The 26,031-nt window shown below is 42.7% G+C and overlaps 1 protein-coding gene across 2 annotated transcripts; it reads left to right on the forward strand.

The window, feature by feature from the left end:
- The first annotated feature begins 155 nt into the window (after window positions 1–155).
- rps6kc1 (ribosomal protein S6 kinase polypeptide 1) lies at window positions 156–24,080 on the forward strand. 2 transcript variants are annotated; one of them, XM_034143992.1, is made up of 16 exons: window positions 156–333; window positions 1,459–1,494; window positions 2,621–2,741; window positions 3,107–3,222; window positions 3,317–3,410; window positions 3,509–3,562; window positions 3,651–4,073; window positions 4,384–4,508; window positions 4,835–4,933; window positions 7,459–7,506; window positions 9,336–9,468; window positions 11,231–12,844; window positions 14,027–14,116; window positions 19,872–19,954; window positions 21,540–21,635; window positions 22,480–24,080. In XM_034143992.1, exons 1-16 carry the CDS (start codon window positions 232–234, stop codon window positions 22,579–22,581), a joined length of 3,336 nt encoding a protein of 1,111 aa, XP_033999883.1. In that variant the 5' UTR covers window positions 156–231; the 3' UTR covers window positions 22,582–24,080. The 2 variants fall into 2 exon arrangements, with proteins under 2 accessions (XP_033999883.1, XP_033999884.1); XM_034143993.1 differs by lacking the exon at window positions 156–333 and having other exon boundaries at window positions 1,459–1,517.
- The last annotated feature ends 1,951 nt before the right edge of the window (window positions 24,081–26,031 follow it).

A 26,031-nucleotide genomic window follows, 5' to 3' on the forward strand; every position in this document is an offset into this window, starting at 1 on the left:
TTTAATGCACTGTAAGCCTGAATGATGATTTGTATAGTTTACAGTTATATAAAAGAGCATTTGATCATTTCTCAATAAATATTAACAATCTTTAAGAAGTGGATGCATGTAGTTACACAGACTTTCCTCCAGGGGGAGCTCTAACATACTATGTTGCTTGTGTTGTGCTGTCAGGGAATGAATGTGTATGGCTAGCCGACTGGTAGCTTTGGCAATGTTGTCACTATCAGAATGATATCGCAGCGGGACATAGGAGAACTGGCTCGGTTTTATACTGTCACTGATCCTAAAAAGCACCTGAAAGGCTACACTGTGTACAAAGTCACCGCAAGGGTAAGTAAAGGGACGTTGGTCACTGTGAAAGCAAGGCTAATGCTAGGTGTTGTTAGCTGTATAGCTTGAGCTGTGCTAACCAAGCTAATATGATGCAAACACAAGAAACGTCGTTTTAACCTCTTCGGGATGAACTGGTAACAGCTTTTGTAAACAAAAACAAAATGTCTCTCACAGGTTCATTCAGACTATTTTATTTGTTGAAATCTGTGTTGTGTTTCACCTTCAGTAGATTGTATAGTTGCTCACATTAGCAATATTAGCAAACTGAGTGAATCCTACCTAAACGCAGTAACCTCGGTGTTAACCGCTAGATAGCTAACTAGCCAGCTCTGTTCGTGTTATAGGTAGCTTTACGATGGAATAACACTTAGTATAAATTATAAAGCATCTTTAAGATGGATAAAATATATCTAGTTCATTGTGTCATTATATTTGTGTGCATAATTTCTAGATAAATGCCTTTTATAAGAGGTATTTTACGTTGGAGGGGATTCTGATTTATCACAGATCTAAATGTAGAAATGTCAAAGCCTGGGTTAATTCAAACCTACATTTAATAGCCAAATGCTCCGTGTATCTATCTCCCAGGACAAGGTGGTGCTAAAACTGAAACCATTTCAAATTAGGAGATAAACCCTAGACACAATTCACTTTCACTTTTGGGCAATCAAGATTTTCTCTGTAAGAATGGGCTCCTGTCCCCATTGATAATAATTCAAAACTCCCAAATCAAGTGCTTGTGTAGAGAAGTAAGTCCTCTGATTATGAAAAAAAATGTTTTCCCGTCTACACTTACACCAGATCTCCAGTTACCAGTTTGTGCAGTGATTTTACAGAGGCATTGGCATGCTCCCAGTTCAATAAGAATTAGGCCAGGCTGCTTTTTCCTTTCTCTGCTGCCATCCTGGATGATATGTTTGCTGGTGATGTCTCGTTCCTACACTCAAGACTTTCGTCATTCACTGTATAATGCTCTCATTGTCACACACAGAGCTGTGTCCCTGCTCATACTTGTGCCAGCCTCACAAGGAATTCATAAACCAGCACTGGCATCCTACACCATTGCATAGGAATCAGTAAGATGGAGATTGAGTACGTTTTTCTTCGTTCTTTTCCACACAGATAATCTCCAGGAAGAACCCAGAGGATGTCCAAGAGGTAAGACAAGCAACCATGACTTTGTGAGTGTGAAAGCTTTGGCAGAGTTGACTTTTTTGAAAGACAGGAGCTTGATGGAAATGTTCCCTGCAGGGTTAGAGGATGAGCACTCCCTCTGCTCTCACCAGACCAATTTAATAACATTTTAAAATGTGCAATTTTACAGTATTCATTCATAAAGGTTACAACAAATAGCAGTTGCAAGTGACACTGGTTTGTGATGAAACTGGCTGTGCAAGATGTATCTGCTGTTATGTTCCTCATCCATACCCTTACTAATGAGATTATATAAAGGAAGGTTACCTGTTTTGACATTTCAAGTTCACTTTCTTAACGTGAGAATACTGACACTAAAGCTTTTACTGTCCACAGTTATATAATGTCTCACATCGTCTGTGAGGTCATTTTAACGATCAGTTTTGGCTCAAGACAACTTTTAAAAGGTTTAACAGAATGTTTATATCTTCACCTTCTTCTTCATGTATCTACAAACACACTGCAAACACTCACATGAAGTCTTTCTTAGCATTTGTCACACACCAAGGAATGCAGTCTAGCCTGGAACCAGCCCTAATGCAGCAGGCATGATGTCAATTACTGTGTGAAACGCATACCTCCATTATTGAGCAGTGCTCCTCTTAGGGAATAGTGCTCAGGTCAGTTCTCCTCAAACCGGGGGTTTAAGCAAACCGATCTAGGATATTATATTTGTCTTTATCCCACACAGTAAGGACCTACTTCAATCAGGTTTGTGTATTAGTGTGACTTGTGTTTTAAGTTGTTTTGCGCAAGATGGCGGTGAGATGAGTCTTTTATCTTGTCAAATGTTGGGAAAGGAACAACAGTTGACATTTGATTCCTTTAATATATCAGGCAAGTCAGTGCTGTTGTTATGTTAACCTTCTAAATGTGTGGTTTCAACAAGGCAATGAATTTGAATCATTCAGATATTTGAACAAATTAAATTACCTTTACAGACCAGTACAAAATCAGGTTACTATTTCAGGGAACAAAATCTATACAAGCCATTTGGTGAAGCTTTACATGTCTTCAAACTGAAAATATTGATTACCCAACTCCTCCTTTTCCTTATCTTCATCCGTCTCTCCTCTTGCTCTTGTTGTAGATAACAGTATGGAAGCGATACAGTGATTTCCGGAAGCTTCATCAGAACTTATGGCAGCTGCACAAGAATGTGTGTAGCCAGTCGGAGCTGTTTCCTCCCTTTGCCAAGGCCAAAGTCTTTGGTAAGAAATAAACCACTTAATTCTCCTGCATCAAACATTGTCCAGAAGAGAACATTGTTATTTTAAAAAGCCCTGTTGGATGTTTATTTGGTCATTTGGTACCTTTTTAATATTGTTTTTTGTTAGTGAATGTGTCTGAAGAAAGACTGTGATAGTGTCAGGCTTTGCTGTAGTACAAGAAAATAGTAGTAGTAGTAGTAGTAGTGATGACTGTCCCCTAGAGGCAGTTTAGTGTTATTACTTCTTCTTCTTCTTCTTCTCTCGGTTTTTGGCGGATTTGTGTTATTACTTGGTCAGTAAGCACTACTATCAGTTGTGAAATCACTCTTATGTGTGTGTGTATCTTTCTATCCATGCATGAGCAGGTCGTTTTGATGACTCGGTAGTTGAGGAAAGAAGGCAGTGCTCCGAGGATCTGCTTCAATTCTCTGCTAACATTCCCGCTCTCTATAGCAGTGAGCACATCCAAGATTTCTTCAAGGTACCCACACATGATCCCAGACCCCTATAACTTTCATACTCACCTTAACATAACACAACAATCACTGAAGAATATGTTTTTCATTCTTTTTAAGGGAGGCGAGGTTCACGACGGCTCAGAGCTCATTGGCCCCGCTGAGCCCTTCTCTGACTTCCTGGCAGACAGTTTATCAGACTGCAGCTCTGACGGTATGTTACATACAATAACTATTCCTCAGAATCCATTTTTTCTTTCTGCTTTACATGACTGTGACCTCACACAGAGATGTTTGATCATGTTTTTTCAGTTCAGAGAGACATCAGTGGTGCAGATGATCTGACTATCACATCTGAATATGGAGGTAAGGTTTAATTATGGATACAAATAATACACACCCACAATACAGCTTGGTTATATTTGCTATGACACTGCATTGTTCTCATCCCCAGGCCCGTCCAGTGACAGCGACCTGACCTCCCTGGCTGTGGACTCAGACTCTTTGGCTGGGCTGGACGATGGCATGGCCTCAGGTCGCACCTCTCCAAACCAGCCACAAGGGGGAGCCTCCAACATTAGCAGCAGCTGCAGCCCTCGCTTGCCCTCCCTTCACGACCGCCGCACCCCATCTCCCTCCCAAGTGCCTGCTTCCTCAGCCCCTAACCCAGAGGTCAGCTGGCCAGGCCGAACGCATCTTTTCTCCGGCAGTCTGAGGAAAGCCAGAGGTGGGAAACCTAAGGACAAGAAGTTAGACTACCTAGACAGAGCCAGTGAGCTCATCTGTGTGGCTGTACAGAAGGAGAAGGAGCAGGACTTCCAGGCAGCGTTCTCCTGTTATCGCAGCGGAGTGGACCTGCTGCTGCAAGGAGTGCAAGGTCAGTTTTGGAGATAGCTGGTGAGAAATGTAGGCGTATACTCAACTAATCCATCATAGTGTAACCATGGATATATCTGCAAGCCATGAAGTGTCCATGAGCCAGATACTGACCCTCGCAGCAGCAGGGTTCTTAAGTCGATCTGACATTGGCAAAGAACCATCACTTTCACTTTGTGGTTTATCAGCTTGTAAAAGTGATATCATGCTGTTTTGACAGTGAATAAAATGCTTGCACAGAAACTTTTCCCCCTGCACTATAAAAACTGCTTCGTAAAGAAAAATGACTGACCTCACTCACCTCTTTTCAGGTGAGCCCAGTCCCACGCGGCGCGAGGCAGTGAAGAAGAAGACTGCAGACTATCTGATGCGTGCAGAGCAGATATCCAGTCAGCATCTGAGAAGCAACATGGGTCAGGGGTCAACGCAGACAGTGGTGAGTGGGAGGGAAATGCCAGTGGCCTGTATGCTGTCTATGTTGGATTATGCAAATTATGCTTTATGTGCGTGCATCCACCTGAGTCCTCAAACCACTCGAGACAGTACATTGGGTTTATTTCAGAGAGAAAATTACAGAAATACTATCTATGTATAACAGATACGGAATGATGCCCACTCTGATAATCATATTTTCAAAGACACTTGACTATTCTTCTTCACATATTACTCTTTTCAGATGTCACAATAACTGATAAATGTGACCATGTTTAGATAATAAATCAGCACACCATAATATATGACATTCCTTTGTTGTTGTCCCAGGCTTTGGGGGTGCAGTGCTGCCCGTCCAGCAGCAGAGGAGGCCAGCCGAGTCCCTCCGAGGAGCTGAGAGCTTACAGGGTGCTGGGGGTCATAGATAAGGTCAGTTCAATATTATAAAGTCATGCAACTTGCACCCATATTTAATGTTTTATTTATTTTGAATGCTTGGGTTGTGTTTGTATACCAAAAAGGGATTTAAAGGTCCCATGTTATGCTTTTCTGGTTATTACCCGTCCCCTTGTGTGTTATGTAGGTTTTTATGCATGTAAACGGTCTGCAGAGTAAAAAAACCTCAAAGTACACCCTGTAGCGAGTAAAACTCTAACACAGAAAAGACCTGTCTATGCTGCCCCAGAACGCCTCGTTCGAGATTTCTATTTTTCCATTGTTTACTTCTTGGGTATAGTGACGTATTTCGGGTATAGTGACGTAACGTAACGTAACGGCTCCGCAGATTGGTCCAAATCAAATCAAATGGACCAATCCGCGGAGCCGTTACGTTACGTCCGCGGAGCCGTTACGTTTGGACCAATCCGCGGACTTCCTCACACACACACACACTCGGCGGGACGTTGCGAGGCTCGCTGCTGTGAGGAGCGGGACACTGTGAGCTGGCTCACTGGTGTGGGGTCGGCGAGACAGCGAGACAGCGCGCAACTCAGCCTGGCTGCGTGTGTGTGTGTGTGTGTTTCGCTGTGTCTCGCTGTCTCGCAGACGGCCACTGGGCTCACAGGGAGGGGGGGGGGGGGGGGGGCAGGAGCACCAACAAGCCGTTTAGGACAGAGAGTGAATACACATACTATACAGAGATGCTGTATGAGAAACCAATGTGAGTTTGGAAAATTGCACAATATAAATGTATTTTAGTATACCTCAACAATAGAATTATGATCAGTAGAAATGGCCATGACATGTGACCTTTAAACTCAAAAAACAATTCACTTTTTTTAATTGGAGGCTGGAATGTTCTGCTTGATTATCATAGTAAATATGATTTTAAAGGTGACAACGACATTCAAGGTCCTAACAAAGTAGTTACACTCAGGCAGGCACTAATATTTTCACTGGCCCAGATAAATGTGGATGTGTGAAATATCTCCTCCTTGTGTCCTTTCCTTCTTTGACCACCCCCGTTATCTGAAGCCATAAAGCGTAATAGATTTACTGAATGCTTTGGTAAGGGCTGAGTGTGTGTATGCTCAGCGTCAGTTATGAGTACCACAAGGTCAGTTTGGGTTGCTGGTCCTCTCAACCAGCTGCCGGCGAAGCAACTTCACCACTCAGCCATGAAATGACTTGGCAAGCAGCTCGGAGAGCGGCGCACAGCATTGAATCAATGATGCTCATCCTCCACAAACACAAAACCCCAAGGAAAATGTTGATACAATACTAACATGTGTTACTCTACAGAGGTGCATGCAAAATCCACAATATGTCCCGAACAAATGGGACACACCGGCAAAAACAAAAAAACGCCATAAGTGAAAACTATAGCGCTGCAAATGACCCGGCTTTCCTCTGCTCTCCTCCTTCCTCCTTTCACTTTTTAATGGGGACAGAGGGGACAGATGGAGAGAGCTCCTCACCCTGCTGCCCCTCCCCTCCACCTCCCCCCTTCCCTGATGTTTGTGTCTTAATTATATTAGCGCCCTGGCTAGCAGTGCCACTCTGTTTACTCACAGCTCCATTCATATCCATTTAGCCTGCACCTGTTTGGTCCCGGCCAGGGTCACATGGAGAGAACGCACCCGCTGAACATACGCACGCACCGCACTACGCACAAACACACAGCGGGGCACACACATATGCTCAAGCTCTCCCCTGAGAGGGTGAGGAAGCAGAGGAGCAATGGAGATGTCAGGGAGAATGAGGGAGGAAATGGAGACAGTAGGAAGAGCCAGAAGGAGAAGGTAAAGGAAGGGAAATGAGAGATAGTGAGGGCTCCATTTATGTTGGAAATTAGGCAACGGTGAAAAGAAGGTTTGGATTTAGAGATGGTAGTTATAGCATTTACTGTGTCTGCCGTGAAGCATTGCATAGACTTGTAGTGACATCTTTTTCAAGGAACACAAGACTTTTAGGAGCACAGGGGTTTATTTATTTTTAACAATAAATAAATGTATACATCTATTAGTTGTTCATCTATTGTTTAATCTATGAAACAACCATGGTTACATCTTCAGACAGATTGAACCAAATCTAGAGATACTCAATTTACAATATATATAAAAAAAGAGAGAGGCATGACAACTATATTAGAGAGAAAATAACCTGCGATTGTTTGGCATTTGTGATTGACAAAATACTTAATGATGAGATTATTAGATATGTTTTGCATCAATAAACTAATGTATTCATGAGCTAATTTATAAATAACTGTTACTTCAGTACTTTTATATTCTAATTTTCTTTATAAGTCTGGGACTTGATGTGGTCCGACACAGCAGGATTTGTGTCAATGCCAATTTGTGTAGAATTATTTAGGGACCTCCATTTATCTTGCCGTGACCCTCATGTGTGCCCCGACCCAGTCTTTGAAAAACACTGCTTTAGAGGACACCACCACTACATCATCTCAGACTGTGTGTTCATATCTGGCAATTAATGGCACTCTTCCATCACAGGTTCTTCTGGTCATGGACAAGAGAACTCAAGAGACATTCATCCTGAAAGTAAGTTGTGTGTGTTGTGAGTGTGTGTGTGTGTGTGTGTTGTGAGTGTGTGTGTGTGTGTCCTGTGTGTGTGTGTGTCCTGAGTGTGTGTGTGTGTGTGTGTGTGTCTCGTCCTGAGTGTGAAGTGTGCCAGAAGCCCCTGTGTGTGACCGGTGTAATTGATTCTAATGGGCCTATCCCTGTCAGCTCCTCTGCTCTCAGGTGTGAGACGTGTGCCAGATGCCAACGCACAGCGCGGGCACAGATGAATACACACACATGCACGCACGCACCCACACACACACACACAGCTGATGTGCACTTCACGTGTAGCACTGACAGATTTGTGTGGCTCTTTTAAAGTCACGCGCTGTATGTGGCTTGATGAATCCAGTGACTTTGGGTTGCCAAGGGGCAAAGCTGGCATCTCGTTAATAGGAGGTTTCTCCTTTGCCACGCTCCGGTTTTTTCACACTTCATTCTTCGCACAAACTAAAGCACTCACCTTCCTCTACCTTCTCCCAGTCACTTTGTTAACTCTTATTTTCTCTTCTAGTCCTTACATTTCCTTAGTTCACCTTTTGATAGATATATAGATAGATAGATAGATAGATACTTTATGTATCTCAAGCTGGGAAATTGTTTTGTGATAGCAGGTTTTGGACCGTCAAGCTACAAGATTTACAACATTTCTCAAAAAGAGAATAAAATAAACATTAAAAAAATAAACAATATATACATATTCTCATTAGAAAGTTATATTCAGACAGAATACATTGGAATACTCTCTAATATACCAATCTATTTAACATATAAACATAGTGGCTCAGTCACTGGTACATTTTTATATATAAAGCCATGTTAGGGAAACTTCCATCCTACATCTGCTCCCTGATCTCACGGCGAATTGTAAGTGGCTACTGCCTGAGATCGCATGCTGTGGTTTTATTAAATGTGCCAACTGCTAGGACTGTCTTAGGGAAAATAGCATTTAGATGCGCAGCTCCACTGTCCTGGAATAGTCTGCAATTAAAATGGAAACTGAGCAATCTGGTGCCACTAAATGTTTTTAAAGCTCGGTTGGATGCTACTCAATCGGAAGCTGTTGGTACCTGTGCTTGTGGATAGTTATGTAAATTGTAATCCCTGTAATGATACTGTATGATGTCCTTTTGTTGTTCTGTTTATGTTTTTAATGTTTCTTGTGGAACCTACTTGAGCAGGTCTCCCTTGAAAAAGAGATCAATGATCTCAATGGGATACAACCTGAATAAATAAAGGTTTGAAATGAAATGAAATAGTGTACAATGTATACATAGTGTAGACATTGTGTACAGTATTATGCTCCAAATATCTGGAACAAACTACTAGAAACCTGCAGGTCCGCTGCAACTCTGACTACTTTTAAATCCAGGCTGACGGCTTTTCTTTTTGCCGCTGCTTTTAATTGAACTATTCACATCTTAAACTGCACTGTAACTTGTATTCATGTATGTTTTCTTTTAATGTTTCTTTTATTATCTTTGCTTTTTAATGACTGTTTTTAAATGCCATTTTCTTAATGTCTTTCATTTTTGTAAAGCACTTTGAATTGTGTTGAAAGGTGCTATATAAATAGCCTTGCCTTGCCTTACAGTAGCTTGAAATTAAAAGTCAAATATATCCTGTAGTAACTTTCATTTCATCAGAACAAGTTTGTGTTGTTTCTCAGAGAAAGGGAGACTCTGCTTTCTAAATAAATGAACTGTAATACAATTATTAAATGCAAAATTGGCATTATATATTGGCCATGTGATGCCCTAACTCTCCTGTTATTACTCACCTCCTCTTCCTCTGTCTTCCCCTCGCAGGGCCTGAGGAAGAGCAGTGACTGTGGGCGGACGAAGAGGACAGTCATGCCTCCCTCTGTGCCACACATGGTGCAGCTGAAGAAATTCATCGTCTCCGAAGACACCGTTTTTCTTCTTCTGCAGTACGCTGAAGGTAAGACGCACACATCCCATCAGATTCATCTTCCCCCCCCCCCCCCCCCCTTTTGTCTTTTTTACCTCCCAACTGTCTCCTCACCTGATCCCTCCTGCGCTCCTCTCCCACTCCCCTCTCTGCCCTTGTTCCAGACAGATGTTTGATAGAGATGGGTGTGTGTCACAGGTCATTATTCTGAATACCAGGTGGCGCCATGCTTCATTAGCTATGCCAACACCTGGGCCTCCTTACATCCCACTCACTCCAGGATGTGTGTGTAGCTCGTGTGCGGGTACATTGTAATGCCACCATACTTTTTAATGCCCTGTAACCTATTCAATCTGGTGCACTCCATAACCACGCTGCACTAATATTATTGAACAGTATTTAATGTCGTACGAACATAATCTAATAAAGCTAATCAGAAATAGCCGCAGATCACATTTACATTTTTGATCCACAAAATCCAGGGCTGCTCTTTATGCTTCTTTAGTATGCTGTCAGCAGCTGATTGGCTGAATGGCGATAGACAGACAGGCAGACGGAGGGAGGCAGTGACCTGAGTGACATTGGGCGAAACAACATGTGGATGGTTTTACTTTCTAAGCCATCGAGTTGCCCCACTATCATTATCATCACTGTGAACTCCCTATCTGTTCTCATCACACACAACAGATGGTGTGTGTGTGTGTGTGTGTGTGTGTGGTGTTGTGTGTGTGTGGGTGGTGTGTGTGTGTGTGTGTGTGTGTGTGTGTGTGTGTGGTGTGTGTGTGTGTGTGTGTGTGTGTGTGTGTGTGTGTGTGTGTGTGTGTGTGTGTGTGTGTGTGTGTGTGTGTGTGTGTGTGTGTGTGTGTGTGTGATGTGTGTGTGTGTGTGTGTGTGTGTGTGTGTGTGTGTGTGTGTGGTGTGTGTGTGTGTGTGTGTGTGTGTGTGTGTGTGTGTGTGTGTGATGTGTGTGTGTGTGGTGTGTGTGTGTGTGTGTGTGTGTGTGTGTGTGTGTGTGTGTTGTGTGTGTGTGTGTGTGTGTGTGTGTGTGGTGTGTGTGTGTGTGTGTGTGTGTGTGTGGTGTGTGTGTGTGTGTGTGTGTGTGTGTGTGTGTGTCAGAGAAGTCAAAATGCAAACATTACACAACCCCCAATTTGGGTTCAGTCATAACTGTTTGCCTTGGTTACTCATTCCTAAATGGAAACTAATGACCTTCTTCACCAAAGACTTCCAGTACCTAAGGAGCCCCACAAGCCAAAGACAGGGATTACAAATGTCTTCTGTGCTTTCTTGTGCTAGTGAATCGATTACCAGTTGGACAAGGTGTGCATCTAAATGTTTCCTCTAGACTTAAAGGGGCTCAATAGACATGGGGAACCAATTTGGGTTTTTTCAATGCCTAATGCTGATTTTTAAGAATAGGGCATCAGATGGCCGATATATAATGGCAAATTTGCATTTATTACATTTCATTTATTTCAAAAGTAGTGTCCCCTTGTTTTTAAGAGACAATGAAAACTTGTTCTGCAACTTGTTCAATACATTTTTGTTAATGTTAAGTCATTTCCAACAGTTATATTGCTCTCTTTCATGCCTCACACAAGGGAAGGACCACACCTGTATGAAAGGGGCGATCTAGCACTAATCCAACAACAAATTCACTTTTTTTTTAGGCCGATATCCTCAGAAATAAAATGACAACAGTGGAGCTTTGAATTTCTCCTGAAAAAAGGACCTTTGGTTCAGTTGTAGTACAGTGTCTTTGTTGTTAATGCCCCGTCTCCTTCCTCTCCAGGTGGGAAGCTGTGGTCTCACATCGGAAAGTTCATGCGTACTACCAGCCCTGACGACAGCTTTGACATTCCCTACATCCAGAAGAGCCACACAGCAGCGGTCCACTCTTCCCAGCCGGCCGTCCCACAGCTGGAAGCGGGTTCAGTCGGTTCTGGTTCTGGCCCGGTTGCCGGTTCTCATCCTGTCTCAGCGCTGCAGAACAAAGAAGAGCCACGCAACGCCTCTCCGAAGAAAAGGCTTCTCCCCCCCCGGCGTGTTGGACAAATAGGCGTCCAGTCCGACTCCGGAGCCACCTCGGAGGAAGAGTGCACCAACAGTTATTTGAATCTTTGTAACGAGTACGAACAAGACAAAGTAGAACCAGATGCACTGGAGGAGGAGCAAGAGAGGAGCGAACAGGAAATGCTGTCACTGGAAGTGCCCGTTGCCACCACCACTTCGTCGCGTAGCCGCTCGCTGCTTAGCAACGACAGCCTCTCTTCACCCATCAGCTCTCAGGAACTCGGCTTTTTCACCGAGTCGTCCGACAAAAGCGGCCACACCCTCGACATCGAGCAATATCGTGGCGAGGGTCAGGACCACGGGGAGGTGTTCAGCCCCTTGCCCTCCCCCGCCGTGCCTCTGTCTCTGGATCAGTCCAAGCACACGCCCATGGAGTTCTTCCGTATCGACAGTAAAGACAGTACGAGCGAGTTGACCTGTCTTGACTCGGGAGAGCACCGCCCCTCTCACAAGCATTTTTCTACATCCGATCTGGGCTTTGATGTCGCTGAGGATCTTCCGGAGCTGGCTCAGGAGGTCAAATGTCACAGCGCTGAGCTCTGGGGGCTGGACTGTAGCGATAAAGGCTCCAACGAGTCGGTGCCAGTCATCTCATTTAAAGAGGCAGTGGTGGAGGACGAGGGCCAACCGCCAGACCTTTTGGTCAACCTGCCTGTAACGGGGGGGATTGTGGACTCTTCACATGAAGAATTCGACACATCGGGCGTGTGTCTGGGCCTCGAGGTCACAGCGTCTCCTCAGAAGTTCATACAGCCGGATGTTTTGCAGCTTCACAGCCAGCCTGAGGAAGAGGAGGAGCAGCAAGAGCTTTCATCTCTATGCACAGCGTCTGCTACTTGCGACACCAGTGTTACGTCTTCCTCTCCCTTCAACTCGCTGTGGGATGACTGCAGCCTGGCGTTCGGACAAGAGGCCTCTGACAAAATGATGGTCGATCCCGCATGCCAAAATAACGACCTTCCCTTTGACCTTCCTGTTACAGACTCTCTAAATGAGAAACTGGAGGCCAGTGCAAGAGTAAATACAGACCTAAGTGGCACAAGCACAGGCTTTATCACAGCCACAAATGGGACTGAGGTTGGGAATGTATTAGGTCTTGATGGGGATTCATCAGGAGTTATTAGTAATACAGGTGGCAGCGCATTTGATAAAGAAGTATCGCGGCTGTTTGCAGAGCTGGACGAGCTGTCGCTGGCTGCTTCCCAAGCTTCTATCCCGGAGGAGTTCGTACGATGCTGGGCGGTGGAGATGGTGACAGCTCTGGCTTCTCTGCACCGAGAGGGCATCATCTGTCGGGACCTCAACCCCAAAAACATCCTGCTCGACCACCAAGGTAAGACTTCCATTGTTATCACAGCTTTTAAAGACCCTAACCCTAGATTTTTTTGATAGGGTTAGGGTTGCACAGTGGGATAAAAGTACATGCACTTGTAGGTGAGAAAGACCGGCAAATGTAACTATCATAAACTGCTAGAAAAGATTCCCACAGATTCTGGAGCTATAATATTAGGGCAGCATCACGATACAATATACTTACTGAGAGTTTAGAAAAATATGAAGATTAGCTCAGTGCTAGGTACACCCGAGAATCTCATTAAACTTGAAAACACAGAGAAAATGCATATATCTGATTGCTGTCACACCCAAATACCTCAGGGCACTTTATTTTGGAGACAACAAGCCATCTATATGTATTTTTACGTCTGTTTTAAAGCAAAAACCGACAACAGGCCACCAAGTAGAAAGGCCAGGGAACTTGAAGTAACCCCCATGAATACAAAAATGTCTGTCAAATAAAAAAAAAAACGAAATTATATATGAATAGTTCAATAACTTAAGGAAATCCAAGAGAAATATTGGTGATATCTGCTTATATTTCTCTTACAGCAAGAATTAAGCATAAGTGGATCTCGTTTTCTTGAGCAAAAAGCAAATTATAAAGTGAAGATCTCATCTTTCTACTTTCTTAGAGCAGGTCAAATTAGATTAAGGGCCTTTATGAGTCAACAATAATGTAATCTTGTTACAAAAAGGAAGGCTCCCCCAAAGTGTTGTTTTACCAGGAGGTCACAGATCTCCCCCCCCCCCCCCCCCCCCCCCCCCCCTCAACTTCTTCCTATTTGTCGTCCTACAATCATCTCTCTCCACCTCGTTATCAACAAGCGTCTAATTAGCTGAGTGGCTGTTTTCGTCTCCCTGGTGGTAATTATTGTTCTAAAGGGCCCATCAACGGCGTAGTGTGGTGCATCAGTCTGGCTAGCCTCGGCTAATGGCCACGGCTACCTAATGACACCATTAGTTCTAATGATAGCGTTAACGGGTAGCCGCTAAACAGGAGTAATCGCCGGGGCTGTGTGCTTGAAAAGCTTGCGGAGGGATGTAGAGAGGCGGAAAGGAGCGGAGGAAGGAAGTGCTTTAAAGGTGAGCAAACAGTTTGAAAAGTAGAGATACTCGGGCAGAGGAGGAGCATTAGGTGGATGTTTCTTACTCTGAGGTTCTCTCTTTGCCTCCTTAGGTCATATTCAGCTTACCTACTTTTGCAGCTGGAACGATGTGGAGGAGTCCTGTGACAAAGAGGCAGTCGCCGATATGTACTGTGCACCAGGTGAGACACACATGCTAACACACCTTATCTCTATGATGTACTTTTTACTTCTTAATTATGAGCCTTGTTTCTTGGGTATGTTTGTAAGGAGATTTATGTGGGGTTAATATCACACAGGCATGCAGGGTGCATAATGAGGTCACTTTCATATGGTCACAAATGCCTCAAAAACAACAATAAACAATCATACTCTTGGGTGTAGAAACAAATGGATAGTATTCTTTTTTTTTTGTTTAAATGAGCAGAATTAATCCAAATGAAGCTCTTTTTTCTGTTCTTTTTTTACTCTAAGAAACCACATCATAAGGCTACGTGGAATAATCCCCCTGCCAGTATTATAATACATGTCAAAAAACTACACATTCTGGTTAGTATATGAAGAATAACTTTTTTCCATCTTGCGGTCCCAGTTTTGAGAGGCTGACTCTTGTTGTAGTTCCCTCTCGGTCCTGTAGAGTGTGCTGTTGTGCAGCAGTGCGGCCGGCAGCAGGCAGTAACCCGCGTGTTGCCCTCAGCAGGCTCGTGGCAGCTCTGGCATGCTGTTTACAAGCTGCCTAAAACAAACTGCTGCTAGACTACAGCACCATGTCCCTACTTAGCACTCCTGTGTGTAAGGGGGCGGGGGGGTGGGGGTTGCATTTTGGTTATTGTTTCCAATATCTTGCTGCTTTAAGCAAAGGGTTAAAAAGGTGACTTTGGAAATATAATAGATTACAGATTTAGAGTAATCCTGTTAAAATGTAAATGTATTGTAGATATTTTTCTTAACCTTTCGAACAAATGTTTCGTACTGGGCAAAAAAGTTTGAAATCGAGCGTTTTTACGCTAAACAATTTTGTTAAGAGTACTTTTCTCATTTAAGAAGGCTGATATTGTTTATTTTCCAGCACTGAAAGGCGTTCTTGTCCGCCAACATGGTCACCTGCCTTGCTTAGAGTAATTTGCATTGATATGATTGGCAGGCGAGAGGCAGTACAAACCAGAGAACCAATCAAAACCAGTCCACAACCACAATTTGGGCTCATACCAATTGAACATGCCTGTCTGGACGCTGAGACCATGCCCATGATGGCGTTGCATTCAAATGTGTCCCAATGAGGCATTGTCCAAATGAGGCATTGTCCAGAAATATACTTAAAACCGCTTCTTACTAAAATTGATATATTTCAATTTATCCCCATATTATTCACAAACATCTTGATTAATAACATATTATTTTCGATTGAAATAACAGCGTTGCATTTAAGTTGTTACTCCCTAAACCTATTGAAACATTTGTTTCACACTCCTGCTAGATCCTGTTATGTTTAGTGTAATTAAGTCAGTCTTGAATAGACAGAAATAAATAAATAAAATGCAGGATGGATAACGGTTAGCTGAAAACTCCGGAAACACTCTGAGACATACACAACAACCCTCACACCCATTCACTCTCCCACGCACTTATATTAAGTTATTCTCTCATATTCACCCTCTCTCTCAAGCCGGGAAGGTCACTTCAGATTTAAATCCTCCTTGTGACTGGAACATACAGTATGCCACTGTTGTAATAAATCTGAAAGCAACAAATGCTCTATCTAATATCCAAAGTGTGCGTTTTTATTCCCTTAGCAACAGCTTGTTTAAAAGCCTACTAATGGGAATAGAAGCACAGAGAGGCATAATGTTCAGGGGCCAGCAGTAGATGACCTAAAGACACGAGCACAGGAGTAAAGCTCAGCAAAAGGAGCTTTACGCATAATCAGGGTCTGAGTGCCGAGCCGAGACATGTGAGCCACTCAAGTCTTTGTAATCAATGTAGTCATCTCCTTATTAATATTAGCACTGTGGGGGGGGGGGGGGGGGGGGGGGGGTTATACTTTAGTGTGTATGGTAAGGTTTGAAAGGTAACCATGTAATATGCAGAACAATCTTTTTAGTTTGAAATGAATGAATTCAGTATTAAACATTTTTACTTATTTTTAAAGTGTACATTTTGTGTATTATTAACTCTTACTAAATGTAGTTATAACGGCACTATTGCAGTAGTTCTGGGAAAAAGGTACAAGTGGTTATTTTCACCATGAAATAATTTAATCACCCTTTTTTTTTTTAAAGTGCTGTACTCAAATGTTTTATTCTTTTCTGACGCAACAGTCAAAAACTGAAAGGTATTCCTTACATTTGAATACACAACATTTAAGTGGAATCAAATAAAATGGGAACATTTAAACACATTTTAAAATGTGTGGTTTCTTTACTTGACAAATGATTTAAATAATTAACGACCAGAAGGTAAAAAAACGACAACATAGATATAGTTTAGTTTGGAGACAAAAAGGAATGTAATACATTTTAGACACGGTATAAAAACGTGTCTTTATGTTAAAGCAACATCATTTATAATCACTTTATAGAATGGTGCTCTTTTAATCATATTTATCTAACAATAAATATAAGATTCCCAGTAACTATGTGAAGCCAGCGCTTTAGTGAAATGTCTGGAATTGAACCTCAGCCCAGGCGTGAAAGGTGATGTTAGTGAAACCACCGTAGATCCCATGTGGTTCAATGCATGCTGTACATGTTAGCAGCCAGCAGGGGGGGTGTTATCCTGCTGTTGAGTTCAAGAGATGCTTCCATATCTATTGACTGTCCTACCCAGACACTGGCAACTTTTTCTTCCGTCTCTTATGTCCACCTTTCTTTCTTTACATTTTTGATTCTACACATTTAACCAAGTAATCGCTGTTAAATACCTTTATTTCGTACGTTCAAACTCTTACGTTACATGTGTGTATCTGTTGATGTATGTGCTTGTTAAAACACACACACACACACACACACAGTAAGGCAGAGGTTAGTGAGTGTGTGTGTGTGTGTGTGTGCCTCTCCTGCCCTTGTTATGTATTGCTGTTTATCCAGACAGGGTCAGCTCTAGCGATGGCTTCATTCCTGATGACAGATTTATGAGTGTTTGCCAGAAAGCTAGCAGGGGGTCTGCTTTGACCGTATGTGCGTATGTGTGTGTGTGTCTGTGTAAGACAGAGGGAAACATGTTATTTAAACACACACATTCACACCCAAAAAAACACGGGAGGGGACTCGGAAAATACGGTGGCAGGAGGGTATTATCGTATTTATTCTGCACTGACGCTTATTTACTTTCCAGCCATTTCGTCATTATTGATAAACATCAGATGGCTCACGTTTTGTTCTCTAATAAGAACGAAAACACACAAGCTGTTGAGTGACAGCGCGGAGCAGGAACGGTAATTGTTTATTGTTCTGCCGAGAGGGAAGCCACGCCGAAACCGATTGTCTTCTAAGAAAAGGGAAATTCAATATTCTTCCCCAGAAGTAACCAGTCAGTAACGGATGAATCCATCATCATACTCGCTGTTTGTGTTCACCTGTTTTTTCCCTTTGACCTGCTCAGCCACAGTGTGATCTAATGGAAGATACAGTTAGTTCCCCTTTTGACACAGAGCTGTCGTTTTGTTACTTTGCAAGTAATACATTCACCCTGAAGGTACTTCTGCTTTATATTTGAATATTCTCTGTCCTCATGGTGAAGATGAGTCATAGGATTGTTTTGTTTATATACCTTATTCGGTTTCATCCACAATTTGCTCCATTTGAACCAAACCTCCCTGAGACACACTCAGTCTTGGAACTTCACACACACGATACCTCCTTACTTCCTACCTGCGTACACTCCACTTCCCCTTTCAACAATGACTGTCGGTTACGTTTTTAGGGAAGTGGGTCTAAGAGGAGAAGAGAGAAAGTTCCTTATGGCCCCCAGGAGAGAGGAGATGGAGTGTGATTAAGATACAAAGCAGGAGGGAACTGCATTGTAGAGGGGAAAGGGAAGAAGAAGAGGCCACGAGGTGAACACTCTGTATTGTTTTTAAAAGTGAACTCCTCAGTCTCCTTTTGTTTTGAAATCATGCGCTATTCAAGAAAGAAAATGCCGGCTTGGTGGAGGTATCGCACATTTCCACAGTGGGCTTTGAGTGACCCATGGCCTGTGGATGCGGTTAACTCTCCCCTCCCATCCTCTCTCTCTCCATCTCCCTTTCTCCCTGCCTCGCTCTGACAGAGCGGTAAGTGTAGCCAGCTCCACTGTACTCTCCCTGCAGCTCCTTAGACATTAATCCATTGTGATGACATCGACCTTGCTCTGAGACGTGTGCTTGTGTGTGTGTGAGTGTGTGTGTCCAGTATCTCCCCTCCAGCTCGTAACTGCGCAGGTATCACTAGTCCATTCAATGACGATCTTCTCTCCTTGGCTGTCAAAACAGTGGTCCTGGGGAGCCCTGAAGACTGGTTGCTCAGTTGGCTGTGTGTGTGCGCATGTGTGCGTGTGCGAGTGTTTGTGTGTACAAGTCGTAATCACAGCCCTCTCTAACCTCTGCTGCAAGAGAGCCGCGCAGGCCCCCGGAGCTCCCAGCAGCCTCCGGGAGACGAGGGGTCTTTGTCTCTTACGCTCCCCTAGCTGAGGAGCCTGGTCTCTGTGCACACGCAGCCGTGACCCTGGGTCCCGGCCCTCTGGAGAGAGCAGAGGCAAGCTGAGCGGCACAAGAGGCCATCTGGTACCCAGTGGAGCTGCAGCGCACACACACACACACACACACACACGCACACACACACACACACACACACACACACACACACACACACACACACACACACACACTCTCACACATACTGTGACTTTAGCAAAGGAGTATCCCTCTCCGTTTCTGTCTCTTACTTTGACACACTGTCAAATCCCAACATCTCTCCATCATGCTGCCAGTCAGACTGTTAACGGATACATTACAGACTTACAAAAGACCAAATAGGGAAACTTTTATAAAAGTAAGAGATGGTAAAGGATGTCAGTTAAAGGCAAATGTCCTTTGTGTGGGACAAATAAAGGTATTCTGATTATTTAGTTGTCAAGACGGAAACCTCAGAGATGGACTGACAGCAGGGTCTTTTCAAAGGGTGCCTTGATTTAGGAACGGATACATTGTTGGAAGTAATTTTTCTAGCCACATTTTTGCTTTTAATTACTCAATTATTTGGACTGTTTACCAGAACACATTTGATTCAAATTACAAATTTCCTGACATTTTATAAGCCCAACAATTCATTTATTAAAAAAAGAAAATCATCATCAGAATAATTGATAATGAAAATGAACGTTATTCTGCAGTGTAGATTATTTTCAGGGGCTGAAAATGGTAAAAACCTCTGAAAAAAGATGCTGTACTATTTCTCCTCAGTTTTCCTGCTTTACATTTCTTGGTGTGTGTGTGTGTGTGTGTGTGTTTGAGGTCAGGTCATGCAGATGGTGTGAAGTTGCAGCAGACGGTTTCCTCAATTTAACTGCTTTTTTATTATGCAAATCACCCTTTTTATGAGACGCACACTTGTGCCTGTGTGTGAAACCGCGTGTGTCTCTGTGTCCTTGTTTTTGTGCTCATTTTGAATTGATTTCTGTCAATTCAATTAAATAATAACAGAAACAAGATGTCAGTCTGAAACAGTGTTTAATGTGGAGATGTAAACACTGAAGGACTTAACACAGCTTTAGATCAGTGAATGATTCTGTTCACACATTTAAGGGTTTTGCTCTTATTTTACAGCCATCACCAGTCGATTATTCTTCCCCAGCACATGCGCTATTTCTCTGCTTGTTGATGTATTGATTCATCCTGTGTCTTGATTCATCCTGTGTCTTGATTAATCCTGTGTCTTGCCTCCCTTTTTGCTCTTCCTGCAGAGGTGGGAGGTATCAGTGAGGAGACGGCCTCGTGCGATTGGTGGAGTTTGGGCGCCGTGCTGTTTGAGCTCCTGACAGGCATGGTGAGTCAAAAAAAAACTAGTGGAAAAATGTTATCTTTGTTGCTAAGGTGTTGTGGGATGTCTGTAGGTGTCTTGGCTTCCAACACTCTCTATGGTTGTGCCAGGTTGTGTGTGATCCTGTGCGCGTGTCTGTATGCGTTTGTAGTTTGTTGTTTTTTGGAGTGTGCATGTGTGTGAGGTGCATCTTGGCTCCTGTCTCTTACTCTGGTTCTCGGGGAGTGCCAGGGGTGTCGGTGTGACTTTCTCCCCCAGCCTGAGCTCCATCTGCTGGGCCAGGGGGTCAGCTCCACCCGGGCCCCTCTGCTGGCTCCTGGAGCAGCGCCGGGCTCGGAGCTCGCCTGTCTGAGGTCGGCGGGGAAGGTGAAGACTGGGGCAGCTCTCAAGGTGCTGAAAACATGGCTGTCTGCGGGACAATCCTTTTAAGAGAGAGATCCTGAGCGTTTCTGTATGGAAGACAAAAGATACACACTCAGCTGTTATACGTGCACACATGCTAATTATAACTTGCTGCTCTCTTGAAGGACAAACGCACGCACAGTTGCTCGAGCAGACACCCAGTGCAGGTGCACAGCGTCCCTTCAATATTTCATTGTCTATTAAATTTGAATACATTCTAACTGATTGCCAGTGGGCATGTTTTCATATCAGCGATCAGCCGTTCCCATCAATGGCCCTAAACACGAGTCTGAGTGTTAGGTTAGTGTTCCTATGTCGAACCATACACACCCACTTACCTGGGAAAAAAACAACTCAGTCACACAGATGTCTCCTTTGATGATTATGTCTGGGTACAGCCCTGGCAAGGATACACACACACAGGAACATAGTGTCTCTTGATCCTTGCAGGATAAGATCTCGCCTGGAGCAGTCTTGACTGCGGCTAGGAACCCAGCCAGAACTCCTGCGTAAAGAGAGAGAGGCAACAGACTTAACTGATGGAAAACACACACAAACAGTCCACAGGCTTTCTCCTGCCGCACACGTTGTGTTCTAGCCATTTCAATTTGGAGTTGTAGATGCTCTGAAAGATGTGCGATTGCAGCGTCCTGTGATTACGGTCATTATTGTCAATTACTTTAACAACGGGGCTGCGTTCTGTGGTTGGAAAAGCACTTGCAGGTCTTCTGCTCCCTTTCTCTCACTTCTGAGATTTTTGTTTTGTCTTTTTTTGGACTGTGAGTGCAACAATTCCTTGTAATTGACAGTTTAATACGGCCATATTTTACTGTAAAAACAAATCAAAAGCTTTTAGATTTACTGCTGCTTAACTGTTGGTTCTTCCTGTAAAGTTGCTTTGTATTCAAACCAACCAAAAACAATGTGTTTTTCCGTGTCATCACTCACCTTTCCTGACTCACACACCAAGTTCTAAGAAAGAGCAACAGTGGGTAAACCATTATTACCTTGTTGTCGTTGATCAGTGTTGTTTCAGGTGGTTCTTTGGTCTCCTCCTATTTGTCCAGTCCTGGTGCTCTCACACTGACCTTGGCTGTGCGGGTGTCAGTATATCTGTTCTTCAGTCTGTGAGTTTTCTGTTTTGATTGATAGTTATCTTTTCTTTCCACCCCTCCTTCCCTCTGTGCAGTCCCTGCTGCGCTGCCATCCCGCAGGAATCGGCCACCACACGGCTCTCAACATCCCAGAGTCTGTTTCAGAGGAGGCCAGATCTCTGCTGGAGAAGGTGAGAGTCTGGGGTCTTACTGGGAACTTGTATAGATCTTCTGTTACTATAGACTCAAATAAATCCCCGGTAGAAAAGGTTTTTGTTATTTTTCATCCTTTACAAACTCCAAAGGAACTCAAGGAAAAGAAACATGGACATAAAAAAAAAAGTTGAATGATAAGTTTTTTTTTTTAAGTAATAATCTGTTGCATTTTCACATAAATAATATTTACCACTTTCTCTAACTGGCAGGTAAACACAATAATAATGTAATATTAATTAACATTTAAGAGGGTTATTGAAAATGTGCAATTCTTGGCAGGTAAAAGTATGCATAATAGGTTATTCCCTACAGCAGCAGCAGAGGTTTGTTTAAAATAAATACAGTAGAAGAAGAACTGAGTTAGCATGGCAACCAAAACGGTACCTTTTTGTATTGGTAAAACATGCACGAAAAGAGTATTGAAAACTATGAGATAGGTGAGGGATCACTGGAAAGCAAAAAACATGAAAGCAGTGAGATCTCATTTAAAACTAATGTTGCAAAGAATCTCACTATAACTATAAATGATTGGCAATGTATGTATTCGTGCAGATTATAACAGATTAACACAAGCCATAAACATAGAGAAAATATTCTTAATAGCTGAGCTTCCACCATGTTACTATCTTAAAGCCTGTTGCAAATCCTTAACACTTGTAATTTTTAAATGTACAGTATATTAATATGGTAACAATCCGCCATGAATTCTGTGCCGTTTTTGCTGTAAAGGAGTAGACACTATGGCATCTGTTATACTTATTATACTTATTTTAAAAAGATGTGTGTTGTCTCATATTTGGTCTCTGTCTTGTCCCGCAGTTGCTTCAGTTCAATCCGATGGAGAGACTGGGGGCAGGTGTAGGAGGCGTGGATGATATCAAATCCCACCCTTTCTTTGCCAGAGTGGAATGGCACAAATAGACGCTGTGCATTGTGGGACTGCGTGAACCAGAGCTGGGAAGACTGGCTGTCCTCAATGAATCCTTTCAGACTGGACAAACGTATAGTCATACAGTAAATACAAATCTGGCATTTCTGCACACTTCTGTTTTATGGACATTCATTAACCATGTGCTTTTCTTTTCCTGGAATTTGCCAATAAGCAGTATTACCTTCCCTGTAGATCGCTCGCTTCTTTATCCCATAGAGGGTGTAACCTTTTTGTGCAGGGAATATGTGTGGTGCAATAATTTATACAGTAAGTGCGGGTACTGAGTGATGATCCTCTACGACATTGTTGCTTTTACACTCCTCATACAGTAGCTAAGCCAAAATGACACAAGTGAGAAGTGACTACTTTGCGCTTTCAAACAGACATAACATTAATTTAGCTTCCCTAAAAAACACATATGCAATACAGTTCGTTGCCACCTAATATAACACTTTTATAATTTCTCACATAGCCAACTGAGATTTGCTGTGAGTGAGACGGGTTGATCTTTATATTTGATGAGGATAAAATGTAAGATCTTTTTTTTCAACCTGGTTTACAGCCATGCAGCCCATTTACAGTAACACAGATACACACTATACAAGGTCAATGAACACAATGTTTTGAGGTAGGCCTTAGTTTTGTTGTTAGGTGAAGTATTTAGATAAATGAAGATTTAATTATTTAATAGATTATAGCTGGGAAAAGGTGCAGTTTACAGACATCGTGAGCCTTCTCCCTCCATAGACGGGTCCCTTGATGGGAATGAGAACAAATAAGGAGGGCTTGAACCACGTATTTTAAACCAGACCTTTTACAGATTGTTTTTAAGAATTAAAGAGGAAACTCTGTACTGTACAACAATGCTTTTTTTTGCATGGAAGAATATGATTTATGTAATATATTTACACTATGGAAAAAGATCTATTGAACAATAAATAACGTGTGTTTTGTAAATACACCTTTTTTTAATGATGTTGTGTTGATTGCAAGGTACTCCCAGGCCTTGATTATGTCCAACCTGTCAATCATTTCCTGCCTCTTCAATCAAATCACCATTTTTTTTTGTATTGATTTATGTTTGTACACTGCATCTACTTACTTGCCGCACAGATTTGAATGCTGATTTTGTAATTTGTAATCTGTTATTACTGAGTAATGTGGTTAACATCGCCATGGTTACATTACATGCCATATACCACTTCTTATGTAATCCGATGAGAATTATTGGAGCATATACGAAACGCATTGTAATACATTTATCTAACAATACACAGTTAATCACTCCACTGTAGATGCTGCACTAAATTAACTGACAGACAATGTCAATGACCTGGTCCATATTCTACCTATTAACCCTTTTTATCAGACATTAAAACCGCAGTGAGATCCGATTTTCAGTTTTCTATGCTCTATTCTTGTCTGTGCTGTATGTCTCTACGGGTCTGTCAGTGCACTCTGGATAACAATAAACACACCTGGATGAGAACATGGAGTGATGCTTCTTTTATAGATTTACTGATTATGTGTAAGGATCTGGGAGTGTGTGTGTTCTGAGGCTAGAGACCCTCTTATCAGCGGGCCGATGATGCTCCTAGAAAGCCGCTGTCACTCCTGTTGAGTGTCACACTGACGGTAATGTGAGCCAGCACGCACACACACACACATGGCATGTAAACCCCAAGCACTCTTTGATATAGATGGCCCTTTTTGATCGCAGCTTTGGTATCGCCAGCTCAAGTTTTAAACGTTTCTTGATTATTTGTCAAATCTGTTTGGGGAAATGTGACAAACAAGTACTGTATGCAATCATTTTTGAAAATAATATATACAGTGTTCCATTCAACAGCATAGGGGAGATGGTACTTTATTGAGACATTTTCATTAAGATAAACCAAAGCAATGTAGTATATATTTATTTTGGCAAGGCTCAAAAATGTTGGTAAGATATTTTTGGGGAAATTCAGTTTTTTGCGAGAGTTATATGAGACAATTTGGTATCAATCTCCTTATCTTACTCCCTAATCAAATTAAATAAGTGTTTTTCCGAATATATATTTAATTTCTTCAACTTTTTTTCTCTTGACATTACTACAGTTAAACATTTTCTGACAAAGAAATGACTTGAAGTTATTTATGGATGGTTTGGATACTTGCTTTAAAACATTAAGAATTGGATCAGATCATTGAGATCACTTGGCATAGTACTATCTAATTATATATCTAAAAACTAAATGTATTACTAACCTTTACAAATGACAATATTTTCACATTTTGAAAATTCACTTTGGACTTAAACCTAACCTAACGCATTCCTCTATTACCTGAAATGGCACATGCCCATCTGCACACACACACACGCGCACACACAGGTCGGGGGAGTTGTTAGCAGTGTCGCGGTGTTTCCTCTTGTGTCAGCCTCACTGCCACAGGGTCAAGAGTCCCGGCTGATTAGTGCTTGTCATAAGACCTGTCTCTCATTACACACACACTCAGGGCGAGAGGTTCACTTCAGCTCAGAGAAGAAACCTGTCAATCTTACTCAGCGTACATGTGAGATGTGCCTTCCATGTGGTCACAATAGACGCAGGAACCAGGGGCGGACTGGGACTACAAATCAGCCCGGGACTCTCAACCGGCCCACTTCGGTACCGCAAGTACATACAGCTAGTAAATTGTCAACGGGGGGGGGGGGGGTGCTCGTGACTTATCCGACCGGGCCACATCGTCCGACCGGCCCACTTCAGTCCGCCACTGGCAGGAACCCTCAGAGCCCACTTTACCATGCTGTACAATCTTTATATATTCAGTCTATGTGTACAATACATGACGACGTTCCAATTGAACTGATATAAATGGCATATGATTAAATGTGAAGTCTACCTCTGTATATTACAGTTTAACACAACATGTATCGCAAACTCTCAAGATATTTTGCGGCGCTGGAGCATAACTAAGTTCCTTAACTCAAGTTCTGCACTTAATTACAGTTTTGAGGTAATGGAGTATTTCCATTTTCTGAGAATGGCTGGATCATGTCATTTAAGTTAAGCCCGGGCAACATCTTGCAAGAAACAGCGTCTGAGGGCTTCTTAACATTTAATAAACTATGAATGTGTCATACCCAACTAACGGGAAGAAACTCAGCTAACTGACGATATGAACCATTTTTATCGAAACAAAACACAAGTCTCACCAGAAGCGTCTAAATGAGCCCTGAGCGAAAAAATGCTAACGCACTTAGCACAGAACTCTAGGTATAAATACTTTATCACTTATCGGTTCTGCACAACTAAGATATTAGCTAGCAAGCTGATATTCCACAGATTCCAGAAATATAACTATCATCACTGAGCGATCAAAACTCGCGACAGGGGAAGCAAAGCCAGACAACACACGAAGTAGCTTTATGGAGCAAAATCGGGAAATGTGTCTTTACC

The sequence above is a fragment of the Trematomus bernacchii genome, unplaced genomic scaffold (genome assembly GCF_902827165.1).
Source record: "Trematomus bernacchii unplaced genomic scaffold, fTreBer1.1, whole genome shotgun sequence".
NCBI classification, from domain to species: Eukaryota; Metazoa; Chordata; class Actinopteri; order Perciformes; family Nototheniidae; genus Trematomus; species Trematomus bernacchii.